General features: G+C 33.0%; 3 protein-coding genes across 3 annotated transcripts; all 3 read left to right on the top strand.

Annotated features, from left to right (window-relative positions):
* Positions 1-7290: 7290 nt before the first annotated feature.
* On the top strand, positions 7291-9987 carry LOC122608219 (protein trichome birefringence-like 34). Its single transcript, XM_043781306.1, has 5 exons — positions 7291-7706; positions 8007-8184; positions 8396-8592; positions 8774-8932; positions 9609-9987. Exons 1-5 carry the CDS (start codon positions 7330-7332, stop codon positions 9952-9954), a joined length of 1257 nt encoding a protein of 418 aa, XP_043637241.1. The 5' UTR covers positions 7291-7329; the 3' UTR covers positions 9955-9987.
* A 1406-nt stretch (positions 9988-11393) lies between these two features.
* Positions 11394-11876, top strand: LOC122609500. The gene has a single exon (XM_043782539.1). It carries the CDS (start codon positions 11394-11396, stop codon positions 11874-11876), a length of 483 nt encoding a protein of 160 aa, XP_043638474.1.
* A 5848-nt stretch (positions 11877-17724) lies between these two features.
* Positions 17725-19838, top strand: LOC122606482 (protein trichome birefringence-like 34). The gene is made up of 5 exons (XM_043779330.1): positions 17725-18209; positions 18445-18619; positions 18875-19071; positions 19210-19377; positions 19472-19838. Exons 1-5 carry the CDS (start codon positions 17725-17727, stop codon positions 19836-19838), a joined length of 1392 nt encoding a protein of 463 aa, XP_043635265.1.
* The last annotated feature ends 1044 nt before the right edge of the window (positions 19839-20882 follow it).

The following is a 20882-nucleotide window of genomic DNA, read 5'->3' as shown; positions in this document are numbered from 1 at the left end:
CCATATGTAGTTTTTGTTTTCTCGGTCAAAGCCTCTTAGCCAAAGTCAAAGAATGGATATCATTTTGAATTTACTTTTTATACTAAAACGGTTAAAGTGTTTGTAGTAGGTAAGGTTTTGAGTCTTTTTATATATTGACAAGGGCTATATTTAACGTGCATAAAAGCATTTGTACTTTTCATATTAAAAATCTATCCCTTGATTTTCATGATAAATGTATAAATAATTTATGCAACTTAAATACAGCCATAAAGGTTGTAATTAGCAAATCCCATATATATTTATACTAACTTTTTATACTAACTGTCAATACAAAAATAGGATAGAATTCCCCCCACGTGAGGTTTTGAGTCAGACAATGGACATCATTTTTGGTGTTTTTTTCTCAACACCAATCTGTAAAAAACATTTCAATACGTTCATGAATGCGCGTATACAGTTTGTGGGCAGTGGAATCTCACAATATAGTTCTTTTTCAAGAAAAATCACATAAAGTGTATCATGAATAAAATCTTAAAATTTAAATGCCTCCCACTTCATCAGTGGGTCATTGGCTATACATTTTTTATTTTTCTTGATAATATATATAAAATCTTCAATAAAATAATTGAATTTGGTAAGTTATTTAGTAGGTTAAAAAGGTAATAATATATGTTTCTTGATGCTCGAAAGAGTTATGGCCTAGAAATTTAGAAGAATGAAATGGTTAGGTTGGTATAGTTGGGAGTGGGTGCCGATGGAGTTGGTGACATGTCCAAGTTATATTCGTTAGCTTCAAGTCTATCTTTCATTTATTATAATATTATCTACATATAGATTTTAATCTAATTTCCTAATTATCCATTCACAATTTGATGTGTTTAAGAGCAAGGCACTTCAGTGCATCAACGTAATCTATAATTTATGTTAAATAACTTATACAAGTTAGAGATATATAATTAAAAATGCATAACAATTATAATTAGGGGTTGGGTATTGTAAAACAAGTATTAAAGTAAAACAAATAAAACAATATCTTGACCCTTGAATCTTGGTTAAATTGATGCACGAAGATTCACGAAGCAATTAATGCACGATGATTTAATGATGCACGGTGATTTTCAGTGAACAAAAACATATTGTTTTATTTATTTACTTTAATATTTGTTTTATTTTACCTAAAACCTAATTATAATATATTTATGAAAATCATGAAATATTATCAACTCCATACACTACTGGGTACAAGTGATTTTAAATATACTATTCCAATCAAAGAAACCCTAATATATTTATCTATATCTATAATACTCCGTACATTATAAAGGGTGAGCTCTTTTTTTTTTAAATCTCAATTCATGATTTAAAGTACTTAAAATATTTTTCTTTATTTACTAATTTAAATATCTCTACCTAAATATACCTATAATATCCTTAAATCTCAACAACTCATTTTCTTCTCTCTCATCAAATAACCACTCATTTTTTTCTCTCATCCATAAATTATTTTATTCATTTAGTTCATTCAAAATCTTTTATCTCAAAAACCGTATATCAATAAATTATAAAATTTGTATGAGTGTTCTTAAAATTTCATGCTCTTTCATTAGAGATGTCATTCGATATACTTTCGACGAATATTTAAATCCGAATTAGAAGCCTGTACGGCTAAAGCATTTGGTTATGACACCCTATGACTTATCACATCCTATGACTTACCCCATTATCTCACCGCCGCAACGCGCGAATACTTTTCCTCGTATTATATGTGACATCCGTCACCAAAACCGGTAATTTTTTATAGTCTCTAACTTACATTACAAATTTCTTGACTAGTCAATATGCCTATATAGTATAACAAGCATAGAAATGTGGTGATCATTTCCAATATGAGATTTCTATTACTTGAATTTTAATAGTTTAGGATTGAAATATTTGATCTTCCTAAACGTAGATGACTATAACTATTCCCGTAATTTCTAGACTTGTAGTTGTTAGTCATATTTATTTCTAGACATTGATAAATTAGTATACGCTATTTAGTGGTGAACGAAATCAATAATTATAAAAATAATATATAATTAGTATAAGTAGTAAGATGGTAATAGTAATAGTAAAATATCATATGTTTAGTAAAAAAAAAAAATTTCGGTCATATATATATTTTAACAATTTACGGTGAGCAAGGAATTTTAATTCCATTAGAATTCTTATGATGCATTAAGTCTAATCATAAACTAACTAAAACACTTATCTCCATATATATATATAATAACTATATCCTAAATAATTATAAAAAAAAAACCAAAACCCTTTTTTGATTTTTTTTTTCTCTTTTGTCGATCAACAACCAAAGCACCACAACATCAAATATATTTTTTTTTTTATTATTAATCATCTCATTGTCAAAGCAAACTTTGGTAAGTTTAATTATAATTCTATTGAATCTTGATTTAAGTTACAATTAATAATAAAATTCTTAAAGATTATATTCTATTCTTTTTTTAAGGTATCTAAGAAGAAGATCATCAATCTTGGGGTAAAATCACTTGTATTCTCTTTTCATATATATTAGTCTTTTTATTTATTAGTATAAATATATATATATATATAAGCATATCTTTTTATTTATTAATCTTTATTTATAAGTAACCTATTTGATGAATATATCTTATGGCAAATTTATAATAATGAATGAAAGGGTTTTTTTTAAGGATACATCAAAAGCTTGAAGCATAAATCATATTAATGTTAAAAGTTTATATATTTATTGTATTATAATAATTAATGTAATTAGAGAAATTCAATTATGAAGGCATGGAAATCATAATAACAGATGTAAATGGGTGTTGAAAGATTTGAAGGTTTATATATAAATATTAGTTGTAGTAGTCTTTAAAACAGTAAGTTTGGGTTATTTCAGAATCTGGACATATTCGGTTTGTTAACTTTGAAAGGTCGTATCTTGGTCATGGAAGATGGTTAAGTCACGTTTTTGGTGTCTAAAATTAAGTTCAAGAAGTATACTTTCTGGTGGAAGTGGTTTCGTGTCAAAATATGAGGTTTAAGGTTGTCAAACGAATTTTATAACAAAACTGCGCAAAGCTGAGTTTTCCGAACAGATTTTGGTCGACTTCAAATAGTCATATCTTGGTCGATTTTATGAACTGAAAAATTATTTTTTTCCAGAAACATTTTTAAGATGTTAAGAGTGTACAGTAAAAATTTGGATTTTTTTTGAAGCTTTGAAGGCCCTTAACTTTTATAAAACTTTTCTGCGCGCAAATAGTGAATTTTCTGACTAGTATGTGATTATGGAATTTTTAAAAAATATTTAACGTATGAAATAAATTAAGTAAAAATTCATGTAAGTTTATAACACTCTAAGGTTACAGTAGTTAAGATTTGAAAACTTGAATTGTTTGTCTCATCTTAATAAAAAAAATAGATAAGGTTACCAAAAATTTCAGCGAATAAGAGCTTGTAGAACTAAATCATAAATCATTAAAACAAATACTCTATATTAAGTTATGTGACTTGTAACTTAATAATAGATGACAAATCAGTTGAGAATATTTTGAAAGTAGCCATATATGTATATATCATCAAATACGGGTTACAATGGATGGTTCTTGACCATGTCCATAATTGTAACTTGTTCATATATATGTTGTATAGATTCTAGCGACCTTGTTGGACTTTGCATAACTACTTGCTTATTGAGGTGAGTTTCGTGGCCCCTTTTTATTTTATTTCTTTGGTGGAAAATGATGCTCAAAACACTTTTCATTTATTTACTAGTTGTGCCAAAATTTGTTTGTTTTCATGGACAAATACGTGTAATTATGAAATGTGTATGTTAGCTTGCTCGTATTGATTTCTTTGATGCAATAGATGTCTTTTGATATCTATTGAAGACTATTGGAAAACTATCGACCAACTTTATACTCCAGCTGGTAGTTGTTGGTATTTAAAGCATGATTGAGTTGTTGGCAGGAGTGATGGGGATTGTGTTGTTGGATAACTATGATGGCATTGATCAATATTTAGTATGCTACTACATGTTTATATTTATACTATTGTCCAAACCTCATATATCATGCACAACAAATTCATTTGTATTCCTTTAAACCTACGAACTCACCAACATTATGTTGACATTTTCGAGCATTCATTTTCAGGTAATAACAATGCTTAAGGAGATTGAGTATAAGGACTTTAGGAAGACCAGTAAAAAGATCCTTCATGGACTCCTAGATTGCATTTGAATATTCAATACTATTTGTTACTTCTTTTGCTATTTGAGGCGTGTTGCCTAGACTTATCCCGCTTGTGAAAATTACTTCTATTTGGATTTCATTTAGTATTTACTCTATTATAAACTCCATGTGCTATGCCATAACTTTTCGTCATATCCTACGATTCCGCCTAAGGTGGGGTGTGACATTATATAACAGATTATAGATGCTTGATAAATAAGTTAAAAAGGTTTAGGGGCTTTCTTATATTAGTGTCACATTTTATTTTGTTCTTATTTTCTAACTCATAAAACATTATTTCCATTTGCCAATAATATTTCTTCCTTAAATATTTTATTTTTTAATTAATAAAATAAAATATTAAGAGAATTGAACATCTTGAGACCCACCTCAGCCCCACCGCCTTGTATCCACGATTTCTTTCCGAGACGAATTCCCATTGTGTAGAGAAATTTTGGTGAGGATGGGATATCGATGGACAAATGGTGCGACGCGTCCAATAAGAAGAACCCATTGGGAGGGCTTGTACATGTATATCATGATTGAGTGTAATTAATATAAGTGTTTGATAATATGTTGGAGAATAAGATATGGTTTCTAAAATATATACTAACATCTTAATGATAATTCTTAGAAATGACATTGTCACTATCAATAACTATTTTTTGGAATACATTTTGGTATTTAACAAAGTCGTTTAATAGATAATAGGTTGATTAGGCATGAAATTATTGTAAGAAATGTTTGACGTGTAGGTTATAATAGCCTATAAATGGTTCAACTTGTGAGTTTTATAATTAAGTCAAAGCTCATATGTTTACCTGGCACCTTGAAATATTAATGGTGTTTTCGTACGTAGTTTTACAGAGTTTTCTATACAGCTGTTAAATGGGTTAGGTATATATTAGTAAGGTTTTTGACTTTAAATATTTAATATAAGGTTCGAGTCCATTTTTTACATTCGGATGGATTATTAATTAGAAGGTTTTATAGTAGTCCTGGATTATATCCCATGCATTTATGGAATATAAAAATACGACCAGATTAGTTGAGGTTGAAAAAAGACAAGCTTCTATACGATAGTCAGAGAGAGTCAAACAACGTACGTGTATGATCGATAAAATAAAGCAACAAAGACTACAAAGTAAAAACAACGTGTTCTTGACTCTACTACAAATTTATCACATAGAGATTGCTCTTTAAAGTTTAAACTCAATTTTTTTACTAGGGAGAGATTGAGAGTGAGTGTACGCCCTCGTGCATCATGAATGTTTAATTTCATGGATAATCAATTTATCTAACAAGTTAATTAAGGTTCAAGCTTTAATTTATCATCTTTGTTACATCAACTAAATTAAAAATATATACAAAGAGAAAACTATTATCAAATAAGGTACATATATCTAAAGCTGAAGGGAGGTGATATTGATATCACCACTTTTGATTGATGTACCACAATATACAACTTTTATAGTTTACTATATAAACTGGTAAATCACAGTTTTGATAAATTTATTAAAAAAAGTGGTATAAATATCACTTCCCAAAGTTGAATGATATATTCCACTAAAGGGTTTAGTACTTATATATAAATTACGTTTATACATTCAATAACCGAGATTTGAAATTTGATTACATATAATGTACGAGTACATGATTGAAGTCTGATGCATAGTTCACAATTCGCCAAGGTACTAATTAAACTCTCATTAAAGTTAGGATTCGAGAATCCAAATAAATGTATCATTAATTACCATGCAATAAGTCGCTCGCTGAATGTATCTTAGAGGAGAGGGAGTGGAAGCGGGGAAGAGGTCGCGGGGCCGGGCGGGCACACCGCCGCCGGTGTTTCACCGCAGGAGAGAGAAGAGGATTTTCGGGGTTGTTCACCGATGGGGGAAGAAGGAGAGAGAGAAAGAAGAAAGAGAGAGAGTGAGCTTTGATTGGTTGGTCAACATCTTCTTTTTTTGATTAAAAATGATGGAAAGATATATATATATCTATATCTATGTATGTATGTATCTATAGTATACATTGAAGAAGAAGAAAGAAGACAGCGAGATCCATATTTTTTTTTAATTAATTAATTATTTATTTATATTAATTACATTTCAGTCCCTCTAGTTTGTTAACATTTAAAGTTTGTAACTGTATTTTTATTTATGTTTCAGCCTTTGTACTTTTATTTTGTTTATTATTAGTTATATTTATATATGTATGTATATAATTTTTTTTTATGAAGTTTTAGATTTGATGTATCAAAAAGAAATGAAAAAGAAATGAAAAGGTATTAAAAATAAATAAAAAAGAAATGAGGTGGAGATTGGGGGGAAGATGGGAGAAAGTGTCGCCAGTGATTTGGAAAAGATGAGGGAAAATTGAGGTGTAAAAATTTGATTGGTTAGTGTTTGGGGGATGATAGGTGGACTCCCTCCCCCTAATGAATAGAAGAAGTACAGGTATCTTATTAGCAAAAGGTGATCTTGGGGTCTTACCATATATATGTAGCACCATAATTTTCTGTTTTTCTCGCAACATCATCATATATACAAGGCTTATTATGAATCAAACACTTTCACCAGTTCGTGGACCATCACGATTCTTGTCTAATTTGTGTGTATACTGCTAGTTAGCTAATATGTACATATGTATTTATTAGTTTTTCCTAAACTTTTAAAAGATAGAAGGTCTGAAGGTACACCTTGACAAAGCATAACATATCATAATGTCTTAAAACCAAAGTCGTTAATACATGTAGGAAAATAAACGATAAAATAAGAATGGAATAAAAATAAATAATTTGTTTTCTTTCAACCTAGCTACCAACTAACCAACATAAAAAGGTATTATAACTATTTTGACAAGGAGTACTTGGAATCCAATCCATTTACAACTTGGCCACTACTCCTAACACTCAATCAAAATTAGCTCATATGTAGTTTACTTTTTAATTTTAAAATTGCCATCACTTCCCACCAACTATTAGAAACTTAAATAGGGAGAAACCCCCCTTACATAGAAGCTGGATATTTCTTTTTAAAAAAAAAAAAAAACATAAACCAATTATAGGGTATATCAAGTTAACAATATAATGGTGGCAAGAAACCAACATAATTTGGTTCCCATAACATGGGGATCTTCAATAAACCTTAGTATAGTAGTTCAATTCTTCATTGCACTTCTTTTTGCTGTGTTTTTCATTGGAGCAATTTATATGGCCGAAGAGTATGCCACTTTTTTTAACATGTTTTCTGCCTCATCAGAAGATAATGTGTTTTCCGACGTTTCACAGTCTGATCAGTGCAACTTGTTTAACGGGAAATGGGTGTTTGATAACACGTCATACCCTCTATACAAAGAGAAAGAATGCAAATTCATGTCGGATCAATTGGCTTGCAACAAGTTTGGAAGGAAAGACTTGAGCTATCAGAATTGGAGGTGGCAACCGAACCATTGTGACCTCCCAAGGTCTTTCTTCCTTTTCCTCTAAACCGGGCTGTAATAATTTTTTGAACGTAGTCTGTTTCATAATTAACACTCGATTTTGCCAAATTCTAGTTAATTAGACATGTTCATGCAGTTATAACTTAGACATGTTCACTTTCGAAATCAGTCGTTATATAACATATATGAATTATTCATCTTATAAAACAATACTAATAAGTTAAAACTGTGTAGTTGCAAATAAACTGGAAATTGTTGATTGATTACTTTTACCGTTACAGTCTAAAAAATGAGGTTAATTAATTTGTGCTTATTTCATTTTAGATTCAATGCAACTAGATTGTTGGAGAAACTAAGGAACAAGAGGATGGTGTTTGTAGGAGATTCTCTAAATAGAGGCCAATGGGTTTCAATGGTTTGCCTTTTAGATTCATCCATCCATAACCCAAAACTCAAATTCATGGACTATAGCGGCGCCAATTTAATCGCCTTCAAAGCTGTTGTAAGTAAATCAATAACCAAGCTCAAGAGAAATTTTGTTTTTGTTAAGGGTGCTCCAAAAATATTTCAAAAATCAAGCTAACATCTTTTGAGACTCGCTCTATATTTGTTTTTCATTTCAATAAATACACCGACTACTACTTTTAGTTTTTATCACATATATTCTGAAAGTTTTCAATCTTATGATGTGAACAATATCTGATGAAATGAAGGCGTACAATGCCTCAATCGAGTTCTATTGGGCACCTTTGCTGGTTGAGTCTAACTCTGACGACCCAGTGAACCATAAGTTACCTGAAAGGATCGTTCGATCCCAGTCCATTGAAAAGCATGCTAGAGTATGGACTGACGCTGATATACTAATCTTCAATTCCTACCTTTGGTGGAGACAACCCCATATCAAAGTCCTGTAAGTTCATATAATGTAGAAATTTCAATTTCTATCAAAGCAAATTAAAATAGTCTTATTGGTTGGAGAAACATCAATAATAAGGTGTCTGATATATATAATTAATATATATATTATGTTACTTAGAGAAGGTAAGATGTTGAATTTAATGATTTTTTGTTGAACTACTACTGATGACTAGGTGGGGTTCCTTTGAAGATGGAAATGGGACATATAAAGAGGTGGAAAATCTTCGTAGCTACGAACTGGCTCTTAAAACCTGGTCGGAGTGGTTAGAGTTTCAAGTTGATCGAGTCAAGACTCAGTTGTTCTTCATGAGCATGTCGCCTACTCATGAAAGGTAGCAATTTTAATCTGATTTTGTCCATCTTATGGCATCAATATTTATGTCAATAATCTGAATGATCAAGGAAACATGTAAGTCCAACTAAACAACAACAACATTAATACTCAATTTTATTAAAGGTGGGAGATGGGATGAAGATAGTCATATTTTTATCTGAAAGTATAAATCGAGATTGCATTAAGGCCTCCTAACCAAATAAAACAAATGTTCTTGGTCAAACATCAAGTGACATTGGTGGTGGGAGAATGCTAAGTGATACTATATTAGGTTCGACTCACAAGGAGGCTTTCCTAAATACATTAGGTTTCCCCCTGAATTGGTGACTTGATGTTGGAATACGATCATGTGACATCACAGATGGCACGGTGATACTCAGTAATCCAAACTTGTCGTTAAAAGAAACCCAAATAATATATATATATGCTAACTAACCTTGAAAAGCAAGTTATCTAGAAGTTGATACCAACTTTCCATATAGAGTATGTACATTAAATTCAAGCTAAGTTGTCACTAACGACATTATGGCCCATAAATTATCTGACATAGATATTGCTATAACTTAGTGTATCATTCACGTTTTGGATATGAATTGACTACAACGACCTCTAGTTGATATGATCTTGATTTTTCATCCTTTTCATTTATAACCATTGCAAACTTTACATTGTAGGGCTGAAGAATGGGGTGCATCCAAAGGCCAAAATTGTTATAGTGAGACCGAATTGATTACCAAAGAGGGATATACCGGTAGTAGCGCAGATCCTAAAATGATGAGAATAGTTGAAAACACTATTGATCAATTGAAAACAAGAGGCTTGAAAGTGGAAATGATCAACATAACTCAACTTTCCGAATATAGAAAAGAAGGGCATCCCTCAATATATAGAAAGCAATGGGATGCACTAAGTGAAGAACAAATATCAAATCCAAATAGCTATGCAGATTGTATACATTATTGTCTTCCTGGTGTACCTGATGTGTGGAATGAGCTTTTATATGCTTATATCTTTCAATAACGAAAAATCTTATACAATACATTTTACTAGTCATCTTTAATTTTAATTTTTTCCTTTTGTTTACCAAACCATGGCATGAGAAGAAAAAAAAAATCTTAATGATCAAACATAAGTGTATAGATTTTGAAACTAAATTTACGAAAATACAACCTCTTTGACAACAATGTTTTCTCCACTACACCCTTTATTGGTCAAAAAGCTGGGAAAAATTTTCAAGCAATGGGAAAAATTCCAAGTCCGGCCATTTTTAAAAAGCTATGCCAATTTTGGACTAATTGTACTGCTATTGACTTATTTCTTAACTATATTATTCTTATTATTATGGTAACCGGAGGATTGATCGATGGGTTAATAGTAGAATAGCATACAACAAGGGATCAATTGTTAGCAGTTCAAATGGACCAAACACATAAGATAAGTTGATATCATTCGTTGGGCCGTTTTAGTTTTAGGCCCATATATGCAAAATGTCTACTGGGTTAACCCATACAGCTCATCCATGTTAAAGCTAATTAGACAAAATCTATTTTATTTTGTGTTGTTCACTTCATCACATCATGTGATTCACATGTTCCTAATTTCCCTTTTTTTTTTTGAAAAACGGATAAATGGGTGGCTTTATGTACCGTTTTAATATCCAGAGCGCACTTTGCATAAATCTCGTGGTCAGTGGTGACTCGTCATTTTCACACAGAGTTCACAAGTTATAGTTTTTCCACTTGTGTTTGACATTTCAAAAAGTGATTTGTAGTCTTCATCTATATGTATATACTATAAGCTTCTGATCAAGTTTCTTATGCTTTAATTAACAATATATATAATCTTTTAATATGTAATTATTTAAAATGTAATATAACTCATTTAATGTTTGAAATGCTATACATATAATAATGTTTCATATCTGTTTTTATAAGTAAGTGGGTCTATATATAAAACGAAATAATGATATCTTGATATTTTTCCCTTTTCAAGGAATTAGAATTATACGAATATTATGTTTCCTATTTTGTCTCCTAAACTTTGGCCACAAGTTAATGTGTGGCTATATGTATTCGATCGATCAGAAGAATATCAATAACAAGAAACATTCAGTCTAAAACTTATTCACTATTCTCATGGTACCAGAGCGGGTTATCAAAACCGCTATTAAGTCAACATGACCGGAGATAAACCACCAGAAAAATCGACCGCCAGTGGCAGTGGTAACAGTAATACCATCGACGCTAACTCCCCCTTTACATCCATCCATCCGATATACCAAAATAGTTTCATGTAAATGATGTTTTGACCGATGGAAATTACAACGATTGGGCCAAAGAGATGGCCAATTTTTTGTTTGCAAAAAATAAAATGGGGTTCGTTGATGGGACGATCTCGAAACCAGAAACCACCTCTGATCAATACATGAAGTGGATGCGTTGCGATGCTATGATCATTGGATGGTTCACAACGGCAATGGACAAGGATATCAGGTCGAGTGTTCGATACGACAAAATACATCTTCTAAGATTTGGAAGGACTTAAAAGAACGATTCGGTAAAGAAAGTGCACCTCGCGCCTATGAATTGAAACAATTGCTCTCTTGTACGCATCAGAATGGGGGCTCTGTTTCATCTTATTACACCAAGCTCCGCAGTATATGGGACGAAATACGTTCGGTTTTTCCAATCCCACAATGCACATGTGGGAATTGTTCATGCGATATTGGAAAGAGGTTGAATGATTTCAAAGAAAAGGAACAGTTGTACGAGTTTCTGATGGGATTAGACGCTGATTTTTCGACCATAAGAACCCATGTTCTTTCAATGAAAACGACACCCACTCTTGGAGAGGCTTATCATCTTGCCTCCGAAAAAGAACAACAAAAATCCATTACATTAAGTAAACGGGCTGGTGTGGAGCCAGCTACTTTCAAGACATAAGGGTGGCGTGAAAAGGCATCAAATTTTCAACGCAATTATAAGGGAAGTTTCAGAGATTCCAGGCGAAACATGGAAGAGAAGACTGAGCAATGTAGCGAATGTAAGAAGGAGGGTCATAAGCGTGAAGATTGCTTTGAAATAATTGGATATCCCGAATGGTGGCCAGGAAAGAAAAGGAATTACAAACCTAATGTTAAGGCAGCGCATGTGGAGAATGAGCCAGCCTTGGCCAGACTCACAGATGCGCAATATGAAGTTCTCATGAAGCACTTTAGTATGAACGAACAGAAGACAGAGGGAAATAATTCGCGTAAGGCTAATATGGCTGGTAAGCAAAGTAATGGTAATGACAATGGTTGGATTGTGGATTCCGGTTCTACTGACCATGTCGTAAACAAGCTAGAATTTCTTGAAAAAAGTTTTCCTATTAGACATGAGACACCAATTGAAATTCCTAATGGTGTTCATGTCCCTGTTCATGCTAAGGGGGTTTGTAGCTTAAATGGAGAACAAAAAATAAATGAAGTTTTATATGCTCTTGATTTCAATTGCAATTTGCTTTCTGTTAGTAGACTTACAAAAGAATTGCAATGTGTAGTAAGCTTTTTTCCGGATTTTTTTGTAATGCAGGGCTTACACTCGAAGAAGTTGATTGGCACGGGCAGTTGCACAAAAGGTCTTTATTGGATGGGGATGGTAGCACAAGCAAGGAAAGCCATGGCAAGCAAGGATTTGGCATTCACGATTAGGTCATGCTTCTCATTCTAAGTTGTCGAACATAGATTTTTTAAGCAATGTTTCTTTTAATTTTGGAGATTATGTGTGTGATTCTTGTGTTAAGGCAAAGCATACACGAACCCCTTTTCCTAAGAGTTGCATTAAGACAAATGATTGTTTTGAATTAATTCATTGTGATATTTGGGGTAAATACCGAAAATCATCAACAACTCATGCAAATTTTTTCTTGACTATTGTTGATGACTTTAGTAGAGCTCTTTGGGTTTTTCTTATTAGACATAAGAGTGATGCTAGCGATTGTTTAATCAATTTTTATAACATGGTTAAGACTCAATTTTCGAAACCCAGTAAGCGAATAAGAAGTGATAATTAGGGGGGGGGGGGAATTCACTTCAAATAGGATGAAGGAATTTTATGCTAGCAAAGGCATTTTACTTGAAACTAGTTGTCCTCATACACCTCAACAAAACGGGGTCGTAGAGAGAAAACATAGACACCTACTTGAAACCGCTCGGGCTCTCATGTTTCAAGCCAATATTCCAAAACGGTTTTGGGGAGAATGCATAGAAACGACCACCTATATTATTAATCGTCTTCCCTCCAAGGTTATAAATAATAAAACCCCATATGAGATAATCTTTGGAGAAAAACCGAACTATGATCACATGAGAAACTTGGGATGCTTGGCTTATTATAGTAGCATAGAAACGGGAGGTGATAAGTCTGAATTCAGGGGGAGACCGGGGGTTTTTATGGGTTATCCGCAAGGAACTAAAGGGTATAAGATTTTTGACGTTGAACATGGCAAGATGACAACGTCTCATGATGTTAAATTTGTCGAGAATAATTTTCCATTTTTGCATTTTAAATCCGACAACTCAATGAAAGAGAATTTTAATGTGCCAAGCTTGCATGATTATGATTTAATTACAAATGATGCTACTGAAACTTCTAGTGACATTCCTTTTAAACCGTCATCACCTAATGGACCTACTGTTATGTTAGACAATGATCAACCTTCTAATAATGATGCAAATGAATTGGTCCAAAATGAATTTCCAACAAAAAGAACGAGATTTCCTTTAACAAGGCTACAAAATTTCGAAGTTGAGCTACCCCCATCCATCGACTACACAAAGCCCGTGCATGATCAAACTTCTTCTACGGTACACCCTCTTGCAAATTATGTTTCTTATGAAAAATTTTCAGATTCTCACAAGGCTTTCTTGACGGCCATTACGAAAGTTAATGAGCCAAATTCTTTCAAGGATGCTATGCGGGATAAAAATTGGCAAGAAGCAATGCAATGTGAGATTAAAGCTTTGGAAGATAATGAAACATGGGTTTTAGAAGAATTGCCAGAAGGCAAACATGCGATAGATTCGAAATGGGTTTACAAAGTTAAATATAAACCCAATGGAGAAATCAAAAGATACAAAGCACGTCTCGTTGCAAGAGGTTTTACTCAAATTGAAGGAGTCGATTATCATGATACATTTTCCCCGGTTGCAAAGTTAGTCACCGTTCGAACTCTAATTACCGTGGCTGCCAAAAGGGGTTGGATGTTACATCAATTAGACGTCAACAACGCGTTCCTTCATGGCGATTTAGAAGAAGAAGTATATATGAAGATCCTGCAAGGCTTTTCAAGTAAGGAAGAAACTCGAGTTTGCCGTCTAAAAAAATCATTGTATGGGCTGAAGCAAGCATCTCGTACATGGCATCAAAAGTTCAATGTTTCTTTATTGCAATTCGGTTTTACACAATCAAAGGCGGATCATTCACTTTTTACTCATCGAGAAGGAGATAGGTTTGTTCTACTCTTGATATACGTTGATGATGTGATTGTTACAGGAAATCATGTCGAAATGATTGATAAAACAAAGGCCTATCTTCATGAAGCTTTTAGCATAAAAGATCTTGGATTTTTGAATTACTTCTTAGGAATTGAAGTCGCACATACTGATGATGGAATAGTTTTGAGCCAACATAAGTATTCTATGGATATCCTTTCCGATTGTGGACAACTTGGGTGTCGACCTAGTGCTTTCCCGATGGAACAAAATTTGAAGCTTGATCAATGTAGTGACAGTCACAAGATAGATGCCACACTTTATCGTCGTCTCGTTGGCCGGTTACTTTATCTCCAAGCGACACGACCAGACATTGCTTATGCCGTAAACATTTTAAGCCAATTTGTGTCTGATCCCAGGGAAGATCATATGAATGTGGTTGTTCGTGTTCTTAGGTACATCAAGTCAACTCTTGGACAAGGTATTTTCATTCCTAAAACAGGTGGTTTTGATCTTGTTGCCTTTTGTGATGCGGATTGGTTAGGCTGCTCATACACTAGACGTTCTCGGACAGGGTACTTATTGTTGTTAGGAGGTGCTCCCATATCTTGGAAAACAAAGAAACAATCGGTGGTGTCTCGTTCTTCGGCAGAGACGGAATATAGGGCCATGGCTACTACGGTTAGTGAAGTTCTTTGGGTACGTTGGTTGCTCAAAGATTTTGCAATTGAGTTGACTGAAACAACGCCCCTTTATTGTGACAATGGGGCTGCTCGACATATTGCAAATAATCCAGTTTTTCATGAACGTACTAAGCATGTTGAAATGGATTGTTTCTTTGTTCGAGAACGAGTCGAATCTCAAGAGATCTTACTAAAATATGTATCAAGTAAACAACAACTTGCAGATCTCCTCACTAAACCATTGGGTACACAAGCACTTCAGGCGTTCATTGGCAAGCTGGATCTTCGAAATCTTCACAACTCCAGCTTGAGGGGGAGTCAAGGAAGTAGAATTATAGGAATATTATGTTTCCTATTTTGTCTCATTATGTTTTCTATTTTGTCTCCTAAACTTTGGCCACAAGTTAATGTGTGGCTATATAGAATTATACGAATATCATGTTTCCTAGTTTGTCTCATTATGTTTCCTATTTTGTCTTCTAAACTTTAGTCACAAGTTAATATGTGGCTATATGTATTCGATTGATTAGAAGAATATCAATAACAAGAAACATTTAGTCTAAAACTTATTCACTATTTTCACCCTTGTCCTCAATCATATTCGGAATCTTTAAAACAATATAATTGGCACTCAAATAGTCGACTGCCGATGTATATTTTGTTACAAAAAAAAAAAAAAAAAATTAGAAGTTATCAAGCTAACCGATATTGTAACTGGTACTCAAATAGTCAAATAAAAATTAATGACGACTTGACCACATTTTAACATGTTATGTACACAAGTAATTAATAATGCTCATTACTGTTAGTATAATGTCTAAAGTTCTAAACAAATCATCTTACCTGCCATACTGCCTATCAATGGTGATCAATACTTCATGTGCTTGATTACCTAATAGGCTAATTAATATAAAATTCTAAAAGTCAATTATCTTTTATAACCTTTCTTGTTTTCGTTGGTATTTTTAAGTTAATTTAGGTGGCAATAATTTTCATAACTTTTGATAAGAAAAATAAAACTATATCTACATTATCTGATTTTACACTAGATCCGATGTACATATACGCTCAATTCCTTTGCTTAATGGTTGATTCGTCGAATTAATTAATAAATTTCAAGATCCAAAGAAAGCTTGGGAAAAGTGGGGAGTACGTACCCCGCCACCGTAATACTTTAAGTATTAATTCAAGAGCTATAGGCACGAAGTAAAATTCATTGAAAAAACTTACACGTGTGGTGAAAATGTTATACTACATGAATTCAATCGCGCGTGGCAGAGCCAAAATTGGACATAATATCTACCAAGATTATTATATATTTTTGTTTTTGTTTTTATTTTTTTTTTTAACAAATCTTATATCCAGACATAGTTACAATTACAATAGTGACTAAGTTTAACATATTTATACTTTCGTAAATTTTGATGATTTCATAAGCTTCTTTGTTTAATTAAAATAATATTTCAAAAGATTAAATTTATCAGCTTTATAATTAACAATCTAACGATATCTCATGTATATAAGACCTGTTTAAAAAAAAAACTAACATTTTTCAACTTTTTTATACTATGTGTGTTGAGCCGATTTGACTTGTAATATAGACTACTATGTATTCTTTGCATGTAATTTTGTTCATGAATTAAACATGTAGATTTATAGTGGCAGAAACTTGGCCCACGTACCTTTTGCAGGCCAAGCTCCGCTTCAACAGTAACGGAACGTGTGGCTGTATAACGAATGAATGCAAGAAGATACTCTAATTAACTTCTTGAAGTCATTTTTATTTATTAATAACCTAAATAACATTTTATATCGTGTTCGAAAATGTATGAAGATGTAATTGTAACATTTAGACAGTCTTAACTTGAGAGTCTGCTTTCTGGAAAAAAAAATCTTGATCTTGTTTACAAAAATTACAAATTAACGATTGAATCCTTGATCAAACAAAATCCAAGTTTTATTTGTTGTAGCTATATGTACATGTGAAGTTTCTAAAACCAACTGAACAAAAGGTGGGGATGCTAGCAGGATTTTTTATCCCTATACTATTGTTATAATTTAAATGTGTATATGATTTTTTGCTTTTTTTCAACTTTGACTATAATTTTATACTTTTTAATTTTTTTTTGTTTTTTGATTTTTTGTAAATATTTAGACGTTTTAGATGAAATTTTAACTAGATATTTCTGGATCTTCAACCTGCTTTTCATTGAAAATACTTTTTGAGATGAGGACACCAAGGCTCGACATTTATGATTTTCATTAATTATTAATATAACACACAAATATATTCAAACGAATAAAAAACAACTCGACATTTAATTACATTGAGACCAAAGAAACATTTGCTTATGTACAAAATATGACCTTATTAATCATAAAATGCAAACATTTTAATTTTGCATGTGGTGTTTTTCACAATAAGTTCAATATATATGTAGCCCCGAACCATATGGTTGAATTGAAACAACGTGAGGCTAGCTTTCAATTCCTCATGCACATATATGCATTGAACCATAAATAGAGTACTACTCTACTTTAACTCCCATAAAATTGCAGTCTCTCTTCCTTCACAAATTTCCTTCTTAAACCTCCATCCATCCCTTCTAGTACGTTTTCATGCGAGGGGGAGAGATGGGGAAGAAACCTTCTTTAATCGGATCGTGGGACATGAAGACCATGTTCCATTGTAGCATAGTCATGTTCTTCCTAGGAGGTTTAGCAACTTTAAGCTTTTACAGAAACACTATATATCAACAAGCAGTGAGTAGTAGTGGCAATAACGTTAAGGTGGTTACTCTTACTACAACAACTACAATTACGACAAGAAATGTAAAAGAAGAAGATACGATTCCAAAATCAAATGTGACTACAAATATCAAAAATACACATCAAGTTCTTTATCACCAGAGAAGGCTAAAGATTGCACCACCGTCCTTAACCGAGACTTGTGATTTGTTCTCTGGTCGATGGGTGTATGATAATAAGAGTCATTATCCTTTGTATAAGGAAGATGAATGCCATTTTCTACATGGTGATTTAGCTTGCCAAACTTATGGTAGAAAAGATTCTAAGTATATGAAATGGAGATGGCAACCCCATGGCTGTGACTTCCCTAGGTGCTCGTTCTCTCTCCCTCTCTCACTTTTCATAAAACAATAAACGTCTGTTTGGTTTGGAGAATTCCTTGACAATTGATAGAATTGGAATCTGAATTTCATTTCATATCTTGTTTGGTTGTCAGAATGAAATTCAGATTGCATTCCATGACTTTTTGGTTTGTGCATATATTAATTCTCTTCAACTATTTTTGTTTTTTCTTATGTCTTATTTGTGTGTCTAATGAATATATAGGTTTGATGGGAAAGCAATGGTAGAGAAACTTAAGGGCAAAAGGCTATTGTTTGTGGGCGATTCGGTTAACAGAAATCAATGGGATTCCATGATGTGCATGCTCCATACTTCAATTCCAGGAGAAAAGAAGCTCGGACAGGGCCTTAACCGAACCTTGTACACCTTTAGATCCGACGCAAGTAGTCCAACTCTTAATTAATCTCACGCACTCTATTTTTCGTGTCCTAAACGCCAACCTTGAATGATATAACATCATGAGATCTACAATTTTTTTCTCTCAAACCATGTCCATATATAATAGTATTAAGCTTGTGAAAATGTCTACATTTTGTGATTTTCACTATCGGTTTTTAGGTAAACTGAGCATGTCAATTAATTGGTCTAATTTGAATCATGTAAGTAACAAGTCTCGTTGATACAATACATGCAGGATTACAACATCTCAGTTGACTACTACTGGGCACCTATGCTGGTGGAGTCTAATGGCGACGATCCATCAAACCATCGACTTGACCACCGAACGATTCGAGTCAAGTCCATCGAGAAACATGCTAAGCATTGGATTGATGCGGATATACTTGTCTTTAATACCTATCTTTGGTGGAGATTGCCCACGGTGAAGCTTTTGTAAGTGTGTGCATGTATATATCAATAAGTGCATGTATTGAAAAACATAAAAAAAATATATAGTGATCTTTAGATATCTTGGCAAACTACGGAATAACATTTTTAGGTAATTAATTTCGTCTGAATTTCATATATCAGGAAAGGCCCGGGTTCGTTGTTAGGCGGTCCTAAACAAGACTATGTTGAAGTAAATAACGTACATGCTTACAAGCTGGTCCTAGACACATGGTCCAAATGGGTTCACCAAAATATCGATTCGGCTAAGACAAAGATGTATTTCATGGGCGCTACAGCAACTCATTCTAGGTACGTATAGATGAAAAACAAATTTATTTTTCTTTTCGGTCATTTTTACAAAGGAAACATCACACTTTAGCGCGCTTGTTCTTCATTTTTTCAGGGCGACGGATTGGGGAGGCAAGAACCAAGGAACGTGTTATAAAGAGAAAGAGCCAGTGATGAAGGACGGATTCTGGGAAAGCGGAACAGATACAAAAATGCTTAGAATATTGGAGTCGTCGTTGGAAAAATTGAAAGCGAAAGGGACTAACGTGCAGCTGATAAACATAACACGACTAACGCAACAGAGAAAAGATGCACACCCTACTGTCCATAGAAGACTATGGCGTCCCTTAACCGAAGAGCAAAAGAAGAACCCGGAACGTTCTTCTGATTGTACACATTGGTGTCTCCCCGGAGTTCCCGATATCTGGAATGAACTTCTCCTTGCTTACATTTTTTCAGAAACAAAAATTGCCAAGCAGTGAGCCAGTGAACAATAATGTTAGTTAGCGAGGAACTCGCTTACGAGCCTTTAAGATTAATTATATACAGTATTATTCTTTTTGGTTACAAATTAACATTGTGTGACACTAAAAACACGCATGTTATATATATTGTTAATTTCTACTGTATTTATTTAGTCATCAAAAACTTGAAAGTTGTTACTGTACGTACTGAAAATTAATATAGGGTGTGTGTATTGCTTTCACTATATATATTTTTTACTATTCCTATTGAAATTAATGGTTTATATTAGTAGTAAACACCTTAACCTCTGAGGTTAAGGGTTCGATAGGCCGGAGGTCATTTTCTACTATTTAATTAGGTAGAACCTGCAGGAGGCAGTTTCTCTATCTTGATAGGGGTAAGGTTTGCTTACATCTAACCTCCCTCATACACCATCAAATTATTGAGGCTCACGAGTGTATTACAAGAAAACAGGCTTTCAGAAATACACCCATTGTCGCATGCCAAAGGTTATAAATGTCGTCGCGGAAACCTTTGACATATCATAGCAACTTGTTTTTTCTTTTCTTGGATGATTATGCCCAATTTGGTAACTTTTGTGATGTGTATTTTTTTTTCCTTTTGTGATGTGTGTTAATTACACCTATCTTTTCTCGATAAAGAATTATAGCTGAGAGGAAGTTATTTATAATCAGAGTTTTAGCCGTAGACGTTGGTATATATTGTTTGGATTTTGATGGCACTTTTTGAGAATTATGGGTAATAATTGAAGATCTCTGATAGACAGGGTTTGCTTGGGGTATATATGACTTCCATATATAGATGGATACTAGATTTTAGATCCGTATTCAACATTAGACACGAGGTTTACGATATCATCAATATTAATGACACTTTTTGAGAATTATGGGTAATAATGGAAGATCTCTAATAGAAAGGGTTTGCTTGGGGTAAATATGACTTCCATACATAAGTGGATACTAGATTTTAGACTCGTGTCCAACATTAGATACGAGGTTTACGATATTATCAATATTAGATATTCATAGATTTTATTCATA

The sequence above is a fragment of the Erigeron canadensis genome, chromosome 7 (assembly GCF_010389155.1).
Source record: "Erigeron canadensis isolate Cc75 chromosome 7, C_canadensis_v1, whole genome shotgun sequence".
Classification (NCBI taxonomy): domain Eukaryota; kingdom Viridiplantae; phylum Streptophyta; class Magnoliopsida; order Asterales; family Asteraceae; genus Erigeron; species Erigeron canadensis.
This window is presented reverse-complemented; position numbering and strand designations above follow the sequence as displayed.